The 18,754-nt window shown below is 42.1% G+C and overlaps 1 protein-coding gene across 4 annotated transcripts in view; it reads left to right on the forward strand.

Annotated features, from left to right (window-relative positions):
• Positions 1-18,754, forward strand: part of ERI3 (ERI1 exoribonuclease family member 3) — a 1,639,940-nt gene that overhangs the window by 218,922 nt on the left and 1,402,264 nt on the right. For all 4 annotated transcript variants that reach the window (XM_086952319.1, XM_086952320.1, XM_086952318.1 and 1 more), the window contains exon 3: positions 4,220-4,506. In XM_086952319.1, the coding sequence (XP_086808445.1) occupies positions 4,220-4,506 (287 nt within the window). The remainder of the gene's footprint in view (positions 1-4,219; positions 4,507-18,754) is intronic.

Genomic DNA, 18,754 nt, shown 5'->3' on the forward strand with positions numbered 1-18,754 from the left:
CTAACTGTTTATTTAAATATGCCCAGGGAGAATGAATCCATTCTGATTTCTCTCTCTCCCCCCTCTGATTGTTAATTAGGTGATACAACAAGACCATACCCTGGAATTTATACAGAATCCTCCGAATCAACCTCCTGTTCTCAGGAAGCAACAACACCTGTCAGCCCTCAAGGCGGAAATGTTATCTCTTTTGCAAAAAGAGGCAGTAGAGGAGGTTCCGCGTCTTCAACGAGGGAAAGGCTTTTATTCGCATTTCTTTCTGATAAAGAAAATGGGCACTTCGAAATGGAGGCAGGTAATGGGCCTGGGAAGTTTGAACAAATCCATCGAAAGGATATATTTTCGTATGCTATCCCTGCAAGAAATAGTCCTACTTCTCTGCAAAGGAGATTACATGGCATCCTTGGAACTCTTAGATGTTTATTTACATATTCCGATTTATATAAATCACAGAAAGTTTCTACGTTTCATGGTGGTGGGGCGCCACTACCAATTCAAAGGCTTGCCATTCGGACTGAAGTCGGCGCTAAGGGTTTGTACGAAGTGTATGGTGCCAGTAGCAGCACACCTGAGACTTCAAGGTCACCAAATTTTCCCATAACTGGACGATTGGCTCATAAAAGGTACTTTGTTCCAGGAAACCCAGTGCTCACTACAGTGTGCATGGAAGTCTTCAGTCGTCTGGGTCTAAGGATCAATTTAGAAAAGTCGGCCCTCATCCCATCTCAGTCCCCTCAATTTCTGGGAGCCATCCTTCGCACAAAGGAAGCAAAAGCTTATACTTCAGAGGAGCGTACTAAAAAAATCATAAGCCTAGCATCGCGTCTACAAACAAAAAAGTGCACTTCTGTGAGAATCTTCAAGTCCTTATTGGGGATGATGTCTTCTTGTAGCCCCTTACTTCCCAACTGCAGACTGCACATGAGGCCTCCTCAAGAGCTTCTAGACAAACAATGGATTCAATCTCAAGGGTCCCTCGAAGATCGGATCACTATCACTCCTCAGATCCAAAAGGCCCTGTCATGGTGGAAAATCAGAAAATATTTGACAGAAGGTCTGCTCTTCGAACCTCAACATCACAGTTTTGTTATAATGACAGATGCATCACTACAAGGTTGGGGGGCACATCTCCAAGACCTCGAAATACAGGGTCATGGTCAAACCGCGAAGCTCAACTTCACATCAACCTGCTGGAGCTAAAGGCAGATTTCCTGGGATTACAGGCATTTCTCCCAAGAATCCACAATTCAACAGTGCTAGTCAGAACAGACAGTACAACAACAATGTTTTACCTATTAAAACAAGGGGGTACTAAGTCAAAACTCCTGTCAAAACAAGCGCAAGAGATTTGGAGGTGGTTACTACTTCACAACATCTCACTTCAAGTTCAGCATGTTCCAGTTGTGGACAACACAAGGGCAGATATCCTGAGCAGATCAACCAGTGTTTCACAGGAGTGGGAATTATCTCAAAGTCAACTTCTCAGAGTGTTTTGTCTACGGGGCACCCCATCGTTGGATCTGTTAGCAAACCACCAGAACTCAAAATGCGAACACTTTGCAAGCAGGTTTCCTCAAAAGGTATCGTGGGGCAATGCACTGCAGATGCGCTGGACAGGGATGTTCGCTTACGCATTCCCTCCATTTCCTTTGATACAGAGTATGTTACGGAAGAGGAAATCAGAACCGTGCCACTTAATTCTCATAGCCCTGGCATGGCCGAGACAAGCTTGGTTCTCAGAACTTCTCAAGTTATCAGTGGCACCCAGAATACAGTTCCCATTATTGCCGGACCTGATCACTATGAACGAAGGACAAATTCTCCATCCAAATTTGAAATCGCTGAACTAAGTAAGCATGGAACCTCACGAACATGAATTCCAATCTTTAAATGTTTCTCAAGAATGCCGAGATATACTATCACGATCTCGGCCAATCTCTACGAAAGACATATACGGCAACATTGAATAGATTTTGTCAATGGTGCGCATCTCAAAATCTGCATCCCTTTAATGCCTCTTCAGAGCAAATTCTCCGGTATCTTTTGCATTTGGCTAAACAGGTCTTTCACATAAGTCTATAAAAGTGCTATCTCAAGATATAGGAGGGTTCCTAACCATCCGTCTCTTTGGTCACAAAGAGTGATTAAAGAATGTCTCAAAGGGCTCTTGAGTGTTTCCCCCGGTGCAATGCCCGATAGTCTCTTCGTAGCTTAATACGGTTCTTACGCATCTCATGAAACTGCCGTTTGAACCAGTGCATACAGCGGATTTACAGTTTATTGCATGGAAGACAGCCTTGCTGTTAGCTCTCACGTCAGCAAGGAGAGTCCGTGAAATTCAAGCCTTCTCAATTGCAGAACCTTTTTGTCCATTTCCGACCGGATAAAGTTATCCTTAGGACAAATCCAAAGTTCATTCCTAAGGTTCCGTCCAGTTTTCATCTCAATGAGCCTGTAGTGTTACCTACATTCTTTAGAGACCCTTCTTCGTCTGCGGAAAGAGCCCTACACTCTCTAGACATTAAACGATGTTTAAAATTATACATTGACAAAACGAAGTCTTTCAGGAAAACAAACCAACTTTTTGTGGCTTTTTCTGGACCCAGAAAAGGTTTGTCGCTGTCCAGATCTAGCATTTTGAGATGGATAACTTCGGCCATTTCCTTATGTCATGACAAAGCTGGAAAACCTCTACAATCCAGGGTGCACGCGCATTCCACGAGAAAGATGGCAACTTCTACGGCTCTGTTTGCAGGAGTGTCTCTGCCAGACATTTGCAGGGCAGCAACGTGGAAAAATGTGCACACCTTCGCTAGACATTGTCTAGACACAGCATGGAAAGAGGATGCAGCAGTGGGACAAGCAGTTCTACGCAATAGGGTATTTCTCAAGCAATTATATATATATATATATATATATATATATATATATATATATATATATATATATATATATATATATATATATATATATATATATATAATCTAAACATTTATTTTCTTGCAATATTTTTATATTGTCTTTGCATAAGCAGATAGATTATTTCTAAGATTGTTAATATCATGGAAATAGGAGCAGAGCCCGCAGAGAATGTGGGGTTCTATCCTGGAAACGCAATTTGGCACAAGTACGACTCGCTATTCTGATACAAGCTTTTGAATCTATGAAAGATTCAATACTGGAGAAAAAACGAGTTACTTACCTGTACACAATGGTTCTCCAGTATTATCTTTCATAGATTCACATGCGGCCCACCCACCTCCACTTTTCTCAGGTAGACCTTTTTATCTCTAGATATGTCCTGGTCTCTCACTTGGGGCTGGAAATCTGAGGTATGATGGCTTTGCTAGCGAGTGTGATGTCAGGGCTAGCAGCTGATTGGCTGAATTTTGGACCAAATAATGATGAGGTTTGGTTACCAAATAATGTGATTCCCTATGGGATTTTTCTATGCAGTTTTTTTTGGTCTATGGTCATTTTGTAACCGTGAGACTGACGACGGGGAAGATACAAGCATGTGAATCTATGAAAGATAATACTGGAGAACCATATTGTACAGGTAAGCAACTAGTTTTTTTTTGTAACTGTTGCAATGCATCATCTGCAAAAACATTGGCCAACCAATAGTAAAAATGGTGAGCGCTATATGTATTTCATTCAGGGAGGGTGTAGCCTGAGTTAACATTTCCTCGCCACACAGACTGATGTTGATGATAGACATTTAGAGGCTCTTAAGGCAACATCCATTGCCCTCTAGGAGAAGAAACCTTGTACATACCACTGTATGTGACTCGTGCTGGAGAGAGGAAGCATTTACAGCCTTTTAGGAGGCGAGAGAGCACACACAGGCACTGCTCCAGTGTAGTGTAACTAGTCTCAAGTCACTGCTGAGCAAGGAAGGGTAGGCTGAACAGCATGGCTTGCACCGCTCCACAAGAGGACGTTACAGCTCATTGTAAGCATGAACCTTTATTGGACACTATGTGCAAGTGGTTGCTATGTAAGTTTCCTGCAGCTTCAGCATAAATAAAGCGAGGCTGGAGTTACACGATTGAATGATGCACGTATTCTGCTTGATAAAACTGTGGTTGTAGCTATGTCTTAATGAATCAATGACTGAAGCATTTATGGGTAGGCTTCCGTGAGTTATGGGATGCATTTCTAAAAGATGGTAAGATGACCAAATCCTAACAGCCTCTTTCTTCTCTTCTTTTACCAGATGCAGATGTAAACGCTTCGGGGAGTTCAATGCACGCCCTCTCCCACATCCGGCAGGCAAGAATCCCTCCACATCTCCTCCAGAGAGTCCCAGGGGTGCTGACTCCGGGTGCGTTCTCCTTCTGTGAGGTGGACTCTGGATTCGGCCCAATGTTAAACCGCAAAATGGGGAGTCAAGGCTTTGGTGGGGCTGTGCCTCCGATGGCCGCTTTCCCGCCACAGAGATATCATTACTTTCTAGTCTTGGACTTCGAGGCGACATGCGATAAGCCACAGATTCATCCTCAGGTGAGCGTTGTAAATGCATGCAGAAACATACTGCCATCTCCCTCTAAACCAAGGAATGCTGGATGGTTATTTTCATTCCAGATTCTTGACAGATTTTTGAGTTGTGCTTTTACTTTGCCCAATTCAGGCTGCAATAATATTTACTCTTTTGTTTAGTGTGTATCATCATCCTCCAGTGTACAGTAAAATAAAAGAAATATGATTTACTATTGAAGCCAAAGACTCATTCGACCCTGCTTCCTCCGTACCTTCAATGTAATATGCACATATTGCCCAGGCTTGCAGTTACATTTTGCACAGTCTGGACTATCTAGTTTAGTAAGAGTGTTAGCTCAATTGGGTTTCCCCATCATTTCTTGGGATTCATAACTGAAATTAGCATTTCTCATTATCAAAGGAACCAAGAACTAATTTGGTTGATTGGATTTTTTTATTCCACATTATTTTATTAGTTAACTTGTCTTAAAGCGTGGCTGTCACTCCCAAAAACATTGGGGTAACACAGTTCCTAAATAGGGTTAAATTGATTGCCTAATATGAAATCAACAAGAGAAAATGTATCTGAATAGAAAAATAAAGATATGAAAATGTACTTTATATCTATAAATTGTGAAAAAATTAAGTTCTAATACTGCAAACTATTTACAAAAACATGATTAAGCAGATTTAGCAAGTTTGTGGTATTAGCCCATGTCGGCAAATAAACCTAGTAAGCGATTCACTGAGCGCATTCACCATCTTCGGGTTGCGAGTTCAAACACTGAACAAACTTGTTGAATCTGATCAATTGTGTTTTAACAAAACGAAGATCCTCATTTTTTAATTATGGACCCTTTGGACTAATTAATGTGAACGGATGACTGTGAAAGACCTATAGGAGAGCACACAGCCCTGAAGAAGTCTCTAGAGAAGGGACGAAACACGTTGCCTACGCAGGTGTGAATTTTTGCACTTTGCACATTTTCAATAAAAGAATTCATCAACACACGACAAGCTTCAGCGACTTTTATTGAATTTATGGAACATTGGTGTAATATTACTACAAAATTGAAAGTTGTAATTGATTCATCTTCTGATTAGTAAAGTTAAAATTCGATATAACAATAAATAGTGGGTGGTGGTCTATTTGATGTACAAGTTCTAAAACGGTCAGCTGTGTGTGGTAGCACAACAGCGGGGACTCTCTTCCAGGGTGTGACTCAGTAACATTAGCGCAGGCAACTTCTGTGGAGTTTGGTTATAAAGAGAAAAGTCCAAGGCGAGCCACGGGAGAGACGGGTAGAGTGCATCTTCTTCACCCAGCATGGTAGCAGCAGACTCCCTTAAAATACAAGTGCTTTGGCTTTAGCACTGCCTAAAATATTTTTTTTTCAGATCTGCTTACTTGATATAACATTATATACATCTTGAATATGTTTTGCCGCCTTGGGAAGTCTCCTAGCTTTATCCAGATCAGTGAAAACTGTAACAGTCTTGTGACATGCCAAACTAACGGTTTTTGAGGCAGCCTCTCGGCCAGTTGAATAAATAGACTGTTTTATTGAGGATCAAAATACTGCAATGATATGAACTGTGGAATTCTCATAAACTTGTATCTGGAGTGGCTATCAAGGCATTTGGCTTCAGTGTGGAGGGAGATGAGGGCACTTCACACAAGTCATTCAGCAGAGCATGCTGACATATCTGGATGGGAAATGGTTGTGAGCATCTCCACTCTGTGACTGCAATAGCGATCAGGTCTTACCTGCTAACAAAAGATTACTCCAGGAATAGGGCAGTGACCTTCCACTTCATGTAAAAGAAAAGAATTCTTTAAAATGATGGGGGTGGCTTATTTTAAGCTATTCTTCTCTGCTCCATCGAGTGCCACTTAGTCGCCATATGGCTGCTGATGCTGAACTTGTCCAAGGTTACTAGCAGCACAGGACACCACTTGATGGGTCCTTAAGGAGAAAGTTTGTGAGATTCTTGGAAAGTCCCTTGATGTCCTCCAGTGAGTGTCAAACATATATTTGATCTCATTATTACATCACTTAACAACAATAGCTGCATTTTTCAGTTGGGCATGTCTCCTCAGTAGAGGTCTGTGGGGTGTCAGGCTTTTACTACAGTCACCAGTGAGCATTGTTTACCCATGAGAGAATTAGCCTCTTAACAATTTTTCTTAAGTTAACATCTCTGATTTCAAATCACCGCCACATCCCTCCAAAACTCGGATTGGGTTTCCCAGAACTTTGTGCAAAGTTTCAAAAAGATCCTTCACCTCTGAGGTATCCTTCTACACATGAGAGTAAAATGTATAAACTTACATTTGTATCCATTGTTGTTCAACGTGAAAAGGAAGATCCAGATATTTACACAGCCTCGCTGGGTGCTGGTACAGAACATTATACGCGGATCGTTTGACATACTCAAGAACGCTTTCAGCTCATTGATTTTAACCATGGCTGCTGCCATGTTTCATGTGTCAGATGCTCTGGAATCTTCTTTTAGGTTGTCCGTATTGCGTGAGGGAGTGGGAGATTGTTTTTATCAGTCAACATAAGTACTAAACACTAGAGGGTTATACATTTATATTACTGTCCCACTCTGTACTTTTCTGATTCCTCTTCACCAACCCAGTTCTCAGTAATGGAGCTAATGTATGAGGGAGCTGTCAATCAGCTGGAACCCTCGTCCCATGGATCTGATGTATCTACCACTTATCCTTTTTGTGAAATTCCTCCCAGTGTGACCTTCCTCCTCAAGATTCATTATCGCTTTTTATTTGCATGCACACAGCTTATTGACTTTTGAGTGCAACAATGAGAGTTTTGTATTAACTGTCTTAAATGTAATTAGCCTATATGTATGTACTTTTATGGTTTTCTCCTAACTGAAACCGAATAAAGTAATTTTTATTGATTGATTGAGTGCAACAATCATTGCAAATTAATACTGTAATCAAATGTTAATATTGCCATCAAGAAATGACAGCAAACATACTCTTGTTAAAATACAACAGTAGATCAATACAATGCTATAGAGTGTAAAAGATGGAACGTATTACCTGATATTATAATTATAGTCTGAGGGTGGGTTGAAAAAAAGGACACGCGTATCCGAAAATGTCACTGAAAGAGGACGCTGCAATCTACAGGTCCTTCCTCTGTGAATAATATTTTCATTGGAAAACTCCCAAGTGGATCCTTTTGAAGATATTCAAGATTGCAAATGTTACCTACCAGATATAACTTGTGGAGAGGGAAAAAGAAATACAAATATTCCATGTAAATCTTTTAAAAAGATGGGAGGGACCAATAGTCTAAACCAATTATACATGTCATTTCAACATTCAATAAAGATTTTTTGATCCATGAGTACATTGATGCATGATGATTTTACTTAAATCTTTTCAAAGAAAAACATATATAGTTCAACCAATTGTAATTCTCATTGGATAATAGTTACACTTTCACGAATCATACATAAACAGTTTGTACATTTCTTAGTGATGCCCTATGCATTTCGGGCCCCTTGGCCCTTCCTCAGGGGCGGTATCTGTGAAAATCAAAAAGATAAACGCTTTGTTTGACACAGTTCTGGGAATGTGAGGGGTAAGCAGTAAGGATATGTTCAGTTATTAGAAACAAATACAAACAGTGTTTAAACTACAGTTTTAGTAGTGCAGGACAGATTGAGATAGTGTTGAAAATCAATAGGAAAGAACCGCTGGGCCAGAAAGAATGCCTAATGAGAGTGTCTAAATCGACGAAGAAAGAGGGATGGGTCAAAAGTGGTGATTACTCTGTATATAAATAGTGCGACCAGTATACCACACCATGTAGTGCATGCGGCACCATAGAGAGTCACTAACCTTCAAGATACATGGGTTTGATGTTGCGTAGGAAGCGCACCTCTAAGAGTGACTTATACTATAAAAATATAAGAGAATCAGGTATAAGTATGGCGTAGGTCCGATAATTCTAAGAAAAGAAAAACATAGGAAAACATACCCTGGGTTTGCCGTGTGAGTCAGCTATGTGGAGAAGGGAATCTTAGCTGTTCAAAACGGGAAGGTCCTTGAGCTAAAACGGTAATATGGGCGAGATTAGTTAACAGCTCGGTACAAGGAGGGTACTGAATACGGGATGACAGGAGAGGAGGCTCACCTACATGAAGCTGAAAGACTCCGTGAAACTCCGCGGAGTGAAGTCGGAATGGCTGCTGTATCGGTAATGGTCGTGTGAACGTAGGACTACCGTTCATGAAATAAGACTAAAAGAAGGACTGCAAAGGCTCAGAAAAGCTAGGTCTGGTGGCGGCCATTATAGAAGGGTGTAAGAGAGTGAGGACATGAAACAAAGGCAAGTGACAGAGAGAAAGGCTGATAGTGCAAAATAGTAAAAAAAAATATAAAAAGACCAATCTGCAGGAAAACTACATATGAGTCCAATGGTTTACATGAAATAACTCAGAAAAAAATCATAACAAGTACTGAACACAGGTCGCACGCAGGCGACAGATGATACAATATTAGAGATAACATCCTAGGTCTACTCTATCATTGATCCCTTTGGGATCTTGAGAATCTAGTCTTTTTATCCAGAAGATTTCCCTTTGGAGTAATTTTTTAGCAGGGTCCTGACCAGGGGTGGGTTGAACTACCTCGAGCACCTGGAATTTAAGCTGTGCTATGGTGTGTCTTTTTTCATTCCAATGTCTGGCTAAACTGCTGTTGGGATTACAGTTACGGATGGTACTTTTATGCTCCGATATGCGAGTTTTTACTTTACGTTCTGTTTTGCCTATGTACAAAAGCCCGCAGGGGCATTTTATAGCATAAATCAAGTGTGTAGAATTACAGTTTGCATTATGCTTGGTTAGAATAGCTTCACCTGTGTGAGGGTGTTTGATGTTGCTGCTTACTATAACGTTGTTACACTGCACACAGTTATGACATTTCGTGGTTCCTCGGTAATTTTCTTGAGGGGTCCTGGTGGGCGTTTTTAGCATCTCTTTAATGTTTCTGGATCTCTTGTAGGCAAAGATCGGTTTGTCTTTGAATAACCCTTGAAAATCATTTTCATTGCTGAGGAGATCCCAGTGTTGAATTATACTTTTTTTGATTTCTCGGGAGCTAGTTGAGTACTTGGATACAAATACCTGACGGCTTGTCTGGGATTTTGTAGTAGGTGATAGCAGTGAGTTTCGATCTTTAATGGCTACTCTTTGTTTGGTATTCTCAAGTAGTGCCTTCGGGTATTTTTTCTCAGTGTACTTATCAATGATGGTTCCCAAATTGTGCTCTAGTATTTGTGTGTCAGTGCATATTCTTTTAGCTCTTAACATCTGTGAGTATGGCAGGTTTTCAATAAGGTTCTTTGGGTGAAAACTGTTGAACATTAAGGCTGTATTTCTGTCAGTAGCTTTGTGGTATATTTCGGTGCTAATTTCGTTGTCTTCCAGTTTTACTAGTACATCTAGAAAAGGAATACTGGTGCTTTCTATAGTGCTGGTAAACTGAAGATTTTCATCTAGAGTATTCAGTTCGGTTATTTTTTGTTCAAGCATTTCTTTGGTGTTGTGCCATATCAGAAAAATATCGTCAATATAACGACAGTACAGGGTTGTGTTCTCTTGCCATTCAGGGTCTGTTAGCAAATGCTCTTCTTCAAATCTTGCCATATAGGTGTTCGCGTAGGCAGGGGCTCCAGAAAATCCCATGGATGTTCCTTTGTTTTGTAAGAAAAACTCGGTCTTGTATGAGAAATAACCATGATGAAGACAGAAATGTAGTAATTCGAGTAGAAATACTTTGTCAGCTCTTAGTTCTTCCTGTTTTAAAAGAGCCCATTCAACTGCTTCGATTCCTCCATTGTGGGGAATGGATGTGTATAACGCTTTGACATCCAAACAACACAATATAAGTCCTTCCTGAAATTGTACTGTGGCCAATTTTTGGAGAAAGTGGGTAGTATCTTTAATGTACGAATACTAGGTTTGTACAAATGGTTGTAAAAAATGATCAAGATATTTTCCCAGGGGTTCGAAGATCGTGCCACACCCTGCAACAATAGGACGAAATGGTGGTCTATGAAGGTCTTTATGGAGCTTAGGTAGCATGTAGATGTTTGGTTGTTTTGGGTGCTGTACCGTTAGGAATTGTCTGGTTTTTGCAGAAATCCATTTCATGTTTTCCGCATGGTCAATTAGCAAATTCAGGGTCATTTTTAAATCCTCGATGGGGTCCTTGTCAAGTTTTATGTATATTTCTGTGTCATTTATATGTTCTATTACATTGGTTTCATAGAACTGTTGGTCCATTGCGACAATAGCACCACCTTTGTCAGCTCTCTCGATGCGAATATTGGGATTATCCGCTAATTCTTTTAGTGTATTTTTCTCATGTTTAGAAAGATTCGTTGATTTCTTTTTCCAGGTATTAATTTTCTATACATCATTGAGTACTAGATTTTCAAAAGCATCAAGAATCTTGTGAGATGTAGGTGCTAAGAATGAAGATTTGGGTTTAAATTCTTCAAATTCAGGTTCGGTAGGAGCTATTCCAAGATCGAGAGTATTCTTGAAAAAGTGTTTTAAACGTAACACTATTTACAACAAGGGGTGGTGAGGGACAGAGTCTCTGAATTAAACAGAATACTCTCACCCAGTCAAGAGATCAGGGCTAGATCCAACACCGTTTTTTAGCTCACTGCACCATCCCAGTTTCAGAACCTGGCTGTATGCAAATTAGTCTGTTCCTGTCCCAGTGCATGATGGGAACAGAGCAAACCAAACTACAAAAGCCAATTCTTACACTGGGAAGGAAACAAGCTACCGGGGACCGGTTTCTGGCATTTCAGCCGTCTTCGGCCCGGCTTGCTTGAATCCTGATGGTGCAATGAGCAAGGGACTCACATCTGAGTATACCCTTCCACGCTTAGGGTGGACAAAAATATTTACAACAAGGGGTGGTGAGGGACAGAGTCTCTGAATTAAACAGAATACTCTCACCCAGTCAAGAGATCAGGGCTAGATCCAACACCGTTTTTTAGCTCACTGCACCATCCCAGTTTCAGAACCTGGCTGTATGCAAATTAGTCTGTTCCTGTCCCAGTGCATGATGGGAACAGAGCAAACCAAACTACAAAAGCCAATTCTTACACTGGGAAGGAAACAAGCTACCGGGGACCGGTTTCTGGCATTTCAGCCGTCTTCGGCCCGGCTTGCTTGAATCCTGATGGTGCAATGAGCAAGGGACTCACATCTGAGTATACCCTTCCACGCTTAGGGTGGACAAAAATAACACTCTCATGAACTTAAAATGCGGGCTTTTGTACATAGGCAAAACAGAACGTAAAGTAAAAACTCGCATATCGGAGCATAAAAGTACCATCCGTAACTGTAATCCCAACAGCAGTTTAGCCAGACATTGGAATGAAAAAAGACACACCATAGCACAGCTTAAATTCCAGGTGCTCGAGGTAGTTCAACCCACCACTGGTCAGGACCCTACTAAAAAATTACTCCAAAGGGAAATCTTCTGGATAAAAAGGCTAGATTCTCAAGATCCCAAAGGGATCAATGATAGAGTAGACCTAGGATGTTATCTCTAATACTGTATCATCTGTCGCCTGCGTGCGACCTGTGTTCAGTACTTGTTATGATTTTTTTCTGAGTTATTTCATGTAAACCATTGTACTCATATGTAGTTTTCCTGCAGATTGGTCTTTTTATATTTTTTTTTACTATTTTGCACTATCAGCCTTTCTCTCTGTCACTTTCCTTTGTTTCATGTCCTCACTCTCTTACACCCTTCTATAATGGCCGCCACCAGACCTAGCTTTTCTGAGCCTTTGCAGTCCTTCTTTTAGTCTTCTTTCATGAACGGTAGTCCTACGTTCACACGACCATTACCGATACAGCAGCCATTCCGACTTCACTCCGCGGAGTTTCACGGAGTCTTTCAGCTTCATCTAGGTGAGCCTCCTCTCCTGTCATCCCGTATTCAGTACCCTACTTGTACCGAGCTGTTAACTAATCTCGCCCATATTACCGTTTTAGCTCAAGGACCTTCCCGTTTTGAACAGCTAAGATTCCCTTCTCCACATAGCTGACTCACACGGCAAACCCAGGGTATGTTTTCCTATGTTTTTCTTTTCTTAGAATTATCGGACCTACGCCATACTTATACCTGATTCTCTTATATTTTTATAGTATAAGTCACTCTTAGAGGTGCGCTTCCTACGCAACATCAAACCCATGTATCTTGAAGGTTAGTGACTCTCTATGGTGCCGCGTGCACTACATGGTGTGGTATACTGGTCGCACTATTTATATACAGAGTAATCACCACTTTTGACCCATCCCTCTTTCTTCGTCGATTTAGACACTCTCATTAGGCATTCTTTCTGGCCCAGCGGTTCTTTCCTATTGATTTTCAACACTATCTCAATCTGTCCTGCACTACTAAAACTGTAGTTTAAACACTGTTTGTATTTGTTTCTAATAACTGAACATATCCTTACTGCTTACCCCTCACATTCCCAGAACTGTGTCAAACAAAGCGTTTATCTTTTTGATTTTCACAGATACCGCCCCTGAGGAAGGGCCAAGGGGCCCGAAATGCATAGGGCATCACTAAGAAATGTACAAACTGTTTATGTATGATTCGTGAAAGTGTAACTATTATCCAATGAGAATTACAATTGGTTGAACTATATATGTTTTTCTTTGAAAAGATTTAAGTAAAATGATCATGCATCAATGTACTCATGGATCAAAAAATCTTTATTGAATGTTGAAATGACTTGTATAATTGGTTTAGAATTATGAACACCAATTAAATTCAGCACTCCAGCAGGTAACGCAACAGTGCGCATTAGGACAAGCGGCGACGCTTGTATTTTTTTGTTAATTGAACAGCATAATATGGACATTGTGCTTACCTAAGCAGCACGCTTTGAATAACAATTAAACTTCAGTTCCAAAGGTTAAAGAGTAGGTGTGCCCAGCTCCAGTTCTATAGGGACCTATAGTCTATCAACAGGTTTACTTAAGTTATGGAACTCTTAATGAGACAGAGGAAATGGAGATGGGACCTGATCTGAAGGGTTCAGAAAAAAACAATTAGGAGATCTACTGAAGACCTCTCCGGGACTATTTTTATTTTAATGGCATACTGATATATCCACAATGCAGATAGTGATAGTCATCATACCTCGGATTACATGGAAGTGCAATGCAGCCTTTGTGAGCTAAGAAGTCAAGCAATGTACAATTAATGAGCCATGAATAATAATACAAGATGAAAACAACTGCTGCCTACAGGGGTGGTCTAAACACTATGCAAGAACATGGAAAGACACAGTCTGCTGGTAATAGCAAGCATCCCCCAATGCCACACTGTCTACTTATCTGTGTACTGTCAAGGGGGTAGAGAGGCTATCCCACCTACCTTATTAAGCAGCTTCCCTAGAAGGAGACTGGCACCGGTGTTGTGTTCCGGTCTGACGCCTTAATTCCCGGGGGCACCCCCTATTTACTGTGCCAGTGGTTGAGGAGGTGGGGGAGAGGGCATGTTGGTCTAGTGAGAGGGTGAACGTGACAGTGGGAACATCAGGACTACTCTTGACCTTACTGAGGACTGTTGGTAAATTCATTTAGATCCAGAAAAGAAGAAGAAAATCTTTTGGCACTCCTGAAGGGTTATGACAGTTCATTATTTTGCCTTTCGGGTTACATGGAGCCTGCCTCAGCCCCTGTTCAAAGATTAATGAATACCTTATTGAAACCTTTGCAAAACTATGTTTTGGCCTATATACGCCTATATAGATATTATAATCTATAGGATGTAATGTGAGAAATCTCTTAAAAGATTTTAGAGCAGTCTTCTCTATGATTAATCCCTAAAAAGAGTAAAATAGCTGTTAACCAGGTTATATATTTGGGCAGTTCGTGCTAGTATGAGGATATATCAAACCCCAGGAGGAAAACAAAATAGGCATAAAAAAGGTATCTTTCCTGGAAATAACATAAATAGGAGCCTTTCTAGGTTAGTAGGCTAGTACAGAAGCTTTGTTCCAAACATTTTGTATAAGGCTACTTCCCTAACAGATCTACCAGAAAAAGAAAACACAACCACGTATTTGAACACCCCCAGCAGTACTACCTTTTGAACAGTTAAAATATCATATCCGTTCTAAACCTATATTCCATACAAACGGGCGCATTGGGATGAGGTTTAGGAAAATTCAAGGGGTGAAGAGAAACCAATATGTATATATATTTTTTTAAACTTTATTTTTCAATTTTCATATAGGTAATACAACTTATTATCCCCCCCATGGCATCTTTAAAAACACATTTGTTCACAGATCGATGGACTCATTATGGCACATTTGTGGAGTATGACGACTTCTGAAAGTATACAAGATAATGCAGTTAAGCGGTGGAACTTCAGCTTACTCGTGAACACGTGAGAGTATCGGGTCAGGCACAGCATCCTGCGCAAGTTCAGGAACCCCACATTGGGCCCCTCCCCTTTCTCCCTCCGGGTCACACTCGGAGAAAAACTCCCCGCTTGTCCCCTCAGTATCACTGAGTGACGAGGACCTCTCCGCCGCCAGCTCGGTCATGCACATAGTTTGCCACGCTAGCAAGTCCTCATTCAGTTTCTCATCCCTCCTAGTGCGTTGCATATCCGTTTCTTCAGCTAGTGTCTACTCTTTCACATCTCTGAGCCATGCATCCACCTTTGGGGCCCGCTGTCCCATCCATGTAATGGCAACCCTGCGCCTGGCCAGCACTAGCATCAATTGTAATAGCTTATAGGAGAGTTTCCGCTTCCTTGGCTTCGGGACCAATGCCAACAGACAATGTATGGGCGTGAGCTCTATTCGGAGACCCTTGGTGGTCCCCACTCTGGTTACTACCTCCGACCAAACCCTCCCTACCAACGGACATTCCCATGCCAGGTGCAAGAATCCTGCCCCCCCTGCGCCGCGTCTAGGGCAATTGTCACCACCACCGCCTGAGAATCTACTGATAGACTTCGAAGTAATGTAGGCGCGGTGCAAAAAATTGAAGTGGATAAGTTTAAATCTCGCATTACAAGAGACCCTCCGCGTGAGCCCCCACCCGCGCCCTTTGACTCTGTGTCAGAGCCACTCCCAGATCTGCCTCCCAAGCCACCCATGCCGGCGGCACCGGAGGCGTAGAGTCCCGCTTCATAGCCGCATACAGCAAAGTTATTAGTCGCCGTCCCCTTCCGCAGGACAACATAATATGCAACATATGGGACATCGGTGGAATCTCCGGACACTGGCCAAATTGAACGCACTATGGTGCGCAGCGCCTTGTAATGTATGTATTGTCCGCTGCCTAGGTCAAAGGACTCCACTGCCTGTTCGTATGTCACAAAGCTCTCAGAGGGATACAAATCAGCCAGAACCTCTCAGACCCCAATTCTCCACTCCCGAAAGGACATCTGATGTTCTAACTCCACTATCGGGGCCAGGCTCCAGTGTGGCAGATCTCTGTGGAACGGGGCTGACCGTTGCACCCGTTCTATGACGCGTTGCCATACGCCCGCCGTATGTTTGACCACATAAGGCAGTCCTGCGTCAGCACCTGCCCCTCGCATCAAGGCTTTCTGTAGCTCCTGCACTGTCGCCCTTCCTGCGAGCAACTGCGTCTCCCATACATCAGCGTCCGCAAACCATCTGGCCGCCGGGAGCAACTGTGCTGCATAATAAGAGGAACCAATATTGGCAGGAAATCATCATCCCTTGCCTTAACCTGGGTCATTGAGAGATTAAGATGTTTTCTGGAATAGATGGAATGTATACTCTGTAAAGATCATTGACTGTTAACTTGGTTTACAGAAAATAGGGTAATTATTCTAGAGTACGGAGACGCTCTCTCGCTCTCGCTCTCTCTCTCTCCCCCCCTCTCCCTCTCACCCCTCTCCCTCTCACCCCTCTCCCTCTCACACTCCCTCTCCCGCTTCCCCTCCCCCTCCCTCTCCCCCTTCCCATCCCCCTCCCTCTTCCCCTCCCCCTTCCCCCTCCCCCTCCCTCTCCCCATCCCCCTCTTCCTCCTTTCAAATTTCAGATTAAACACAGAAAAGACAAAGCCCAGGAAAATTCTGACTTTCCCCTACATTTCCATTGTTTATTCTTCCCGTTCAAAGAACTTAGAGGGAATGATCTGCAACGCAGTAGACATACCAGCAAATGAAAGTTATTCAGAAAAGACAGACTTGACCTGTCAAGATGGACTGATTGCATATGGCCATGTCTGAACTGGGGTGGCTGAGTGAGCTAAAGAATGGTGATGGATTAAACCCAGATCAGTTGACTGGGGGTGAGTGTTTGATTTGCTGAAATGCTCCGTCCATCATCCCCTTTTGTATCGCTTTGTTGGCCCAAGTTGGCAGGGTATGCTCAGACGTGAGTCCCTTGCTCACCTGGCCACTGGATTCAAGATAGCCTGGCTGATGAGAATTATGAATCCGAAACCGGTCCCAGGATGCTTGTTTCCGGTCCAGGGAAGACCTGGCTTGGCAGTTCGGACTGGACTGTTCCCATGAGGCACAGGGCCAGACTGATTTGCATATGGCCATGTCTGAACTGGGGTGGCTGAGTGAGCTAAAGATTGGTGATGGATTAAACCCAGATCAGCTGACTGGGGGTAGGTGTTTGATTTGCTCAAACGCTCCGTCCATCATCCCCTTTTGTATCGTTGTCAAGATGGAGGGACAGACAACAAGATAAAGGCATGCATATGTAAAGTAGCAGAAGTGACTAAAGGACTCAACATGAAGAAAGAAGTTCTAGGGTCCCTAACGCAGAGTAGGAGGCCAGGAGTAGGGAGCAGGTGTTGTGCAAGAGCAACACCCAAGGCAACCTAGAACAAGATCCTGCAGGATTCACAGATCCTACAGCAGCCCAGAGAATCAACATTCTCATAGTACTACCCCAGCCACTGAGGATGAAGAAGAGTCCTGGACTGAGGAATGGTGGCGGCTGCCACAATCCTAGGAAAGCTTGTGGCTGTACTAGAGTGGGTATCTGGTGGTGGGACAGAAAGCGAGTAAGGAGGAAACCTTCCACACAGCAGTATCCTGTGGAAGAGACAAGAGAATGACTCCTTGTGGGAACTATCTGTTCTCCGATATAAAGGTACTGAGTGTGAAAAGTCTTTAAGATATTAATATAATAAACTTTTCACTGTCTAAACTGTCCAGTTTGCTTGCTGTTCTCTTAAATTCAGTCCCACATTAGCGCTTATTAAGCTTTAGTTACCTGTACTGAACTGTTCTTTCACAGACTAATGAACCTTACAAACTTCCTCCGTTTTTAGCCATTCACCCACTATAGATTTTATGATCAACTTCATTTCTGTTATCTTCCACCTTGCACTACCTTAGTTCCTTGACTAATCTACCATTACTAAGCATAGGTTGTACATAAACGGGTCAGTCCTATTTCTACTTCACTTTGACTTAATCCATCTTTTATTCTCGGATCATCATCTACCACATTCCTATTTCCCCTAATAACTAGGTAGAAAAACCACATTTCTGTAAATTCAGTTGCCACTTTGCAGTTTGTAGTCGGACATTTTCTGCCGCTAATAAAAACAGTGTTTATGGTGGGTCCGCAAACTATCTGGAATCAATGGTTAAGTATATGGAAATATCTTTCTAGCAGAAAAGTAAGCACTACGGTTTCAAATATTTTTGACCCCTTACCAGTTCCTAATTAGAGATATTACTGTCCCTAGTTCTCCCTTGCTGGCTTCCACTGCCACAACAGTCCTTTGCTTCACATCACTATTGTCCTGCCTGGGAGTACAGTGTATGGTTTTTTTTTCAGTTCTTCAAAACGACCATGACATTCTCTGTCTACAGATACTCCGCGATTATCTCTAATAAGACCCTTCAGTACACTTTCATTTAAACGTGGCATATTATTCTTGTAAGCCTAGGAAGAGTCGTAGATGTTCCTCATCCCAAGGAACTGTTGGGATCGAATCTTTATCTGATAGGGATTTGGTTATGATGCACCACAAGACACGGTGAGTAAAGGCAACTTGTAACAGAGAGCCCACAGGCGTGGAATACAACACTGTACGTTACATTCTAAATGCATGGAAATAGTCACAACGTATTATCTCCCTCCTTTTTTTTTTAAACAAAAGAGTCCTAAACTTGGTAATGAAATCACCTGAAAGGAAAAATAAGACGAAAACAACCCCCATT

This window comes from Lissotriton vulgaris, chromosome 1_1 (assembly GCF_964263255.1).
Source record: "Lissotriton vulgaris chromosome 1_1, aLisVul1.2, whole genome shotgun sequence".
In the NCBI taxonomy this organism is placed as follows: domain Eukaryota; kingdom Metazoa; phylum Chordata; class Amphibia; order Caudata; family Salamandridae; genus Lissotriton; species Lissotriton vulgaris.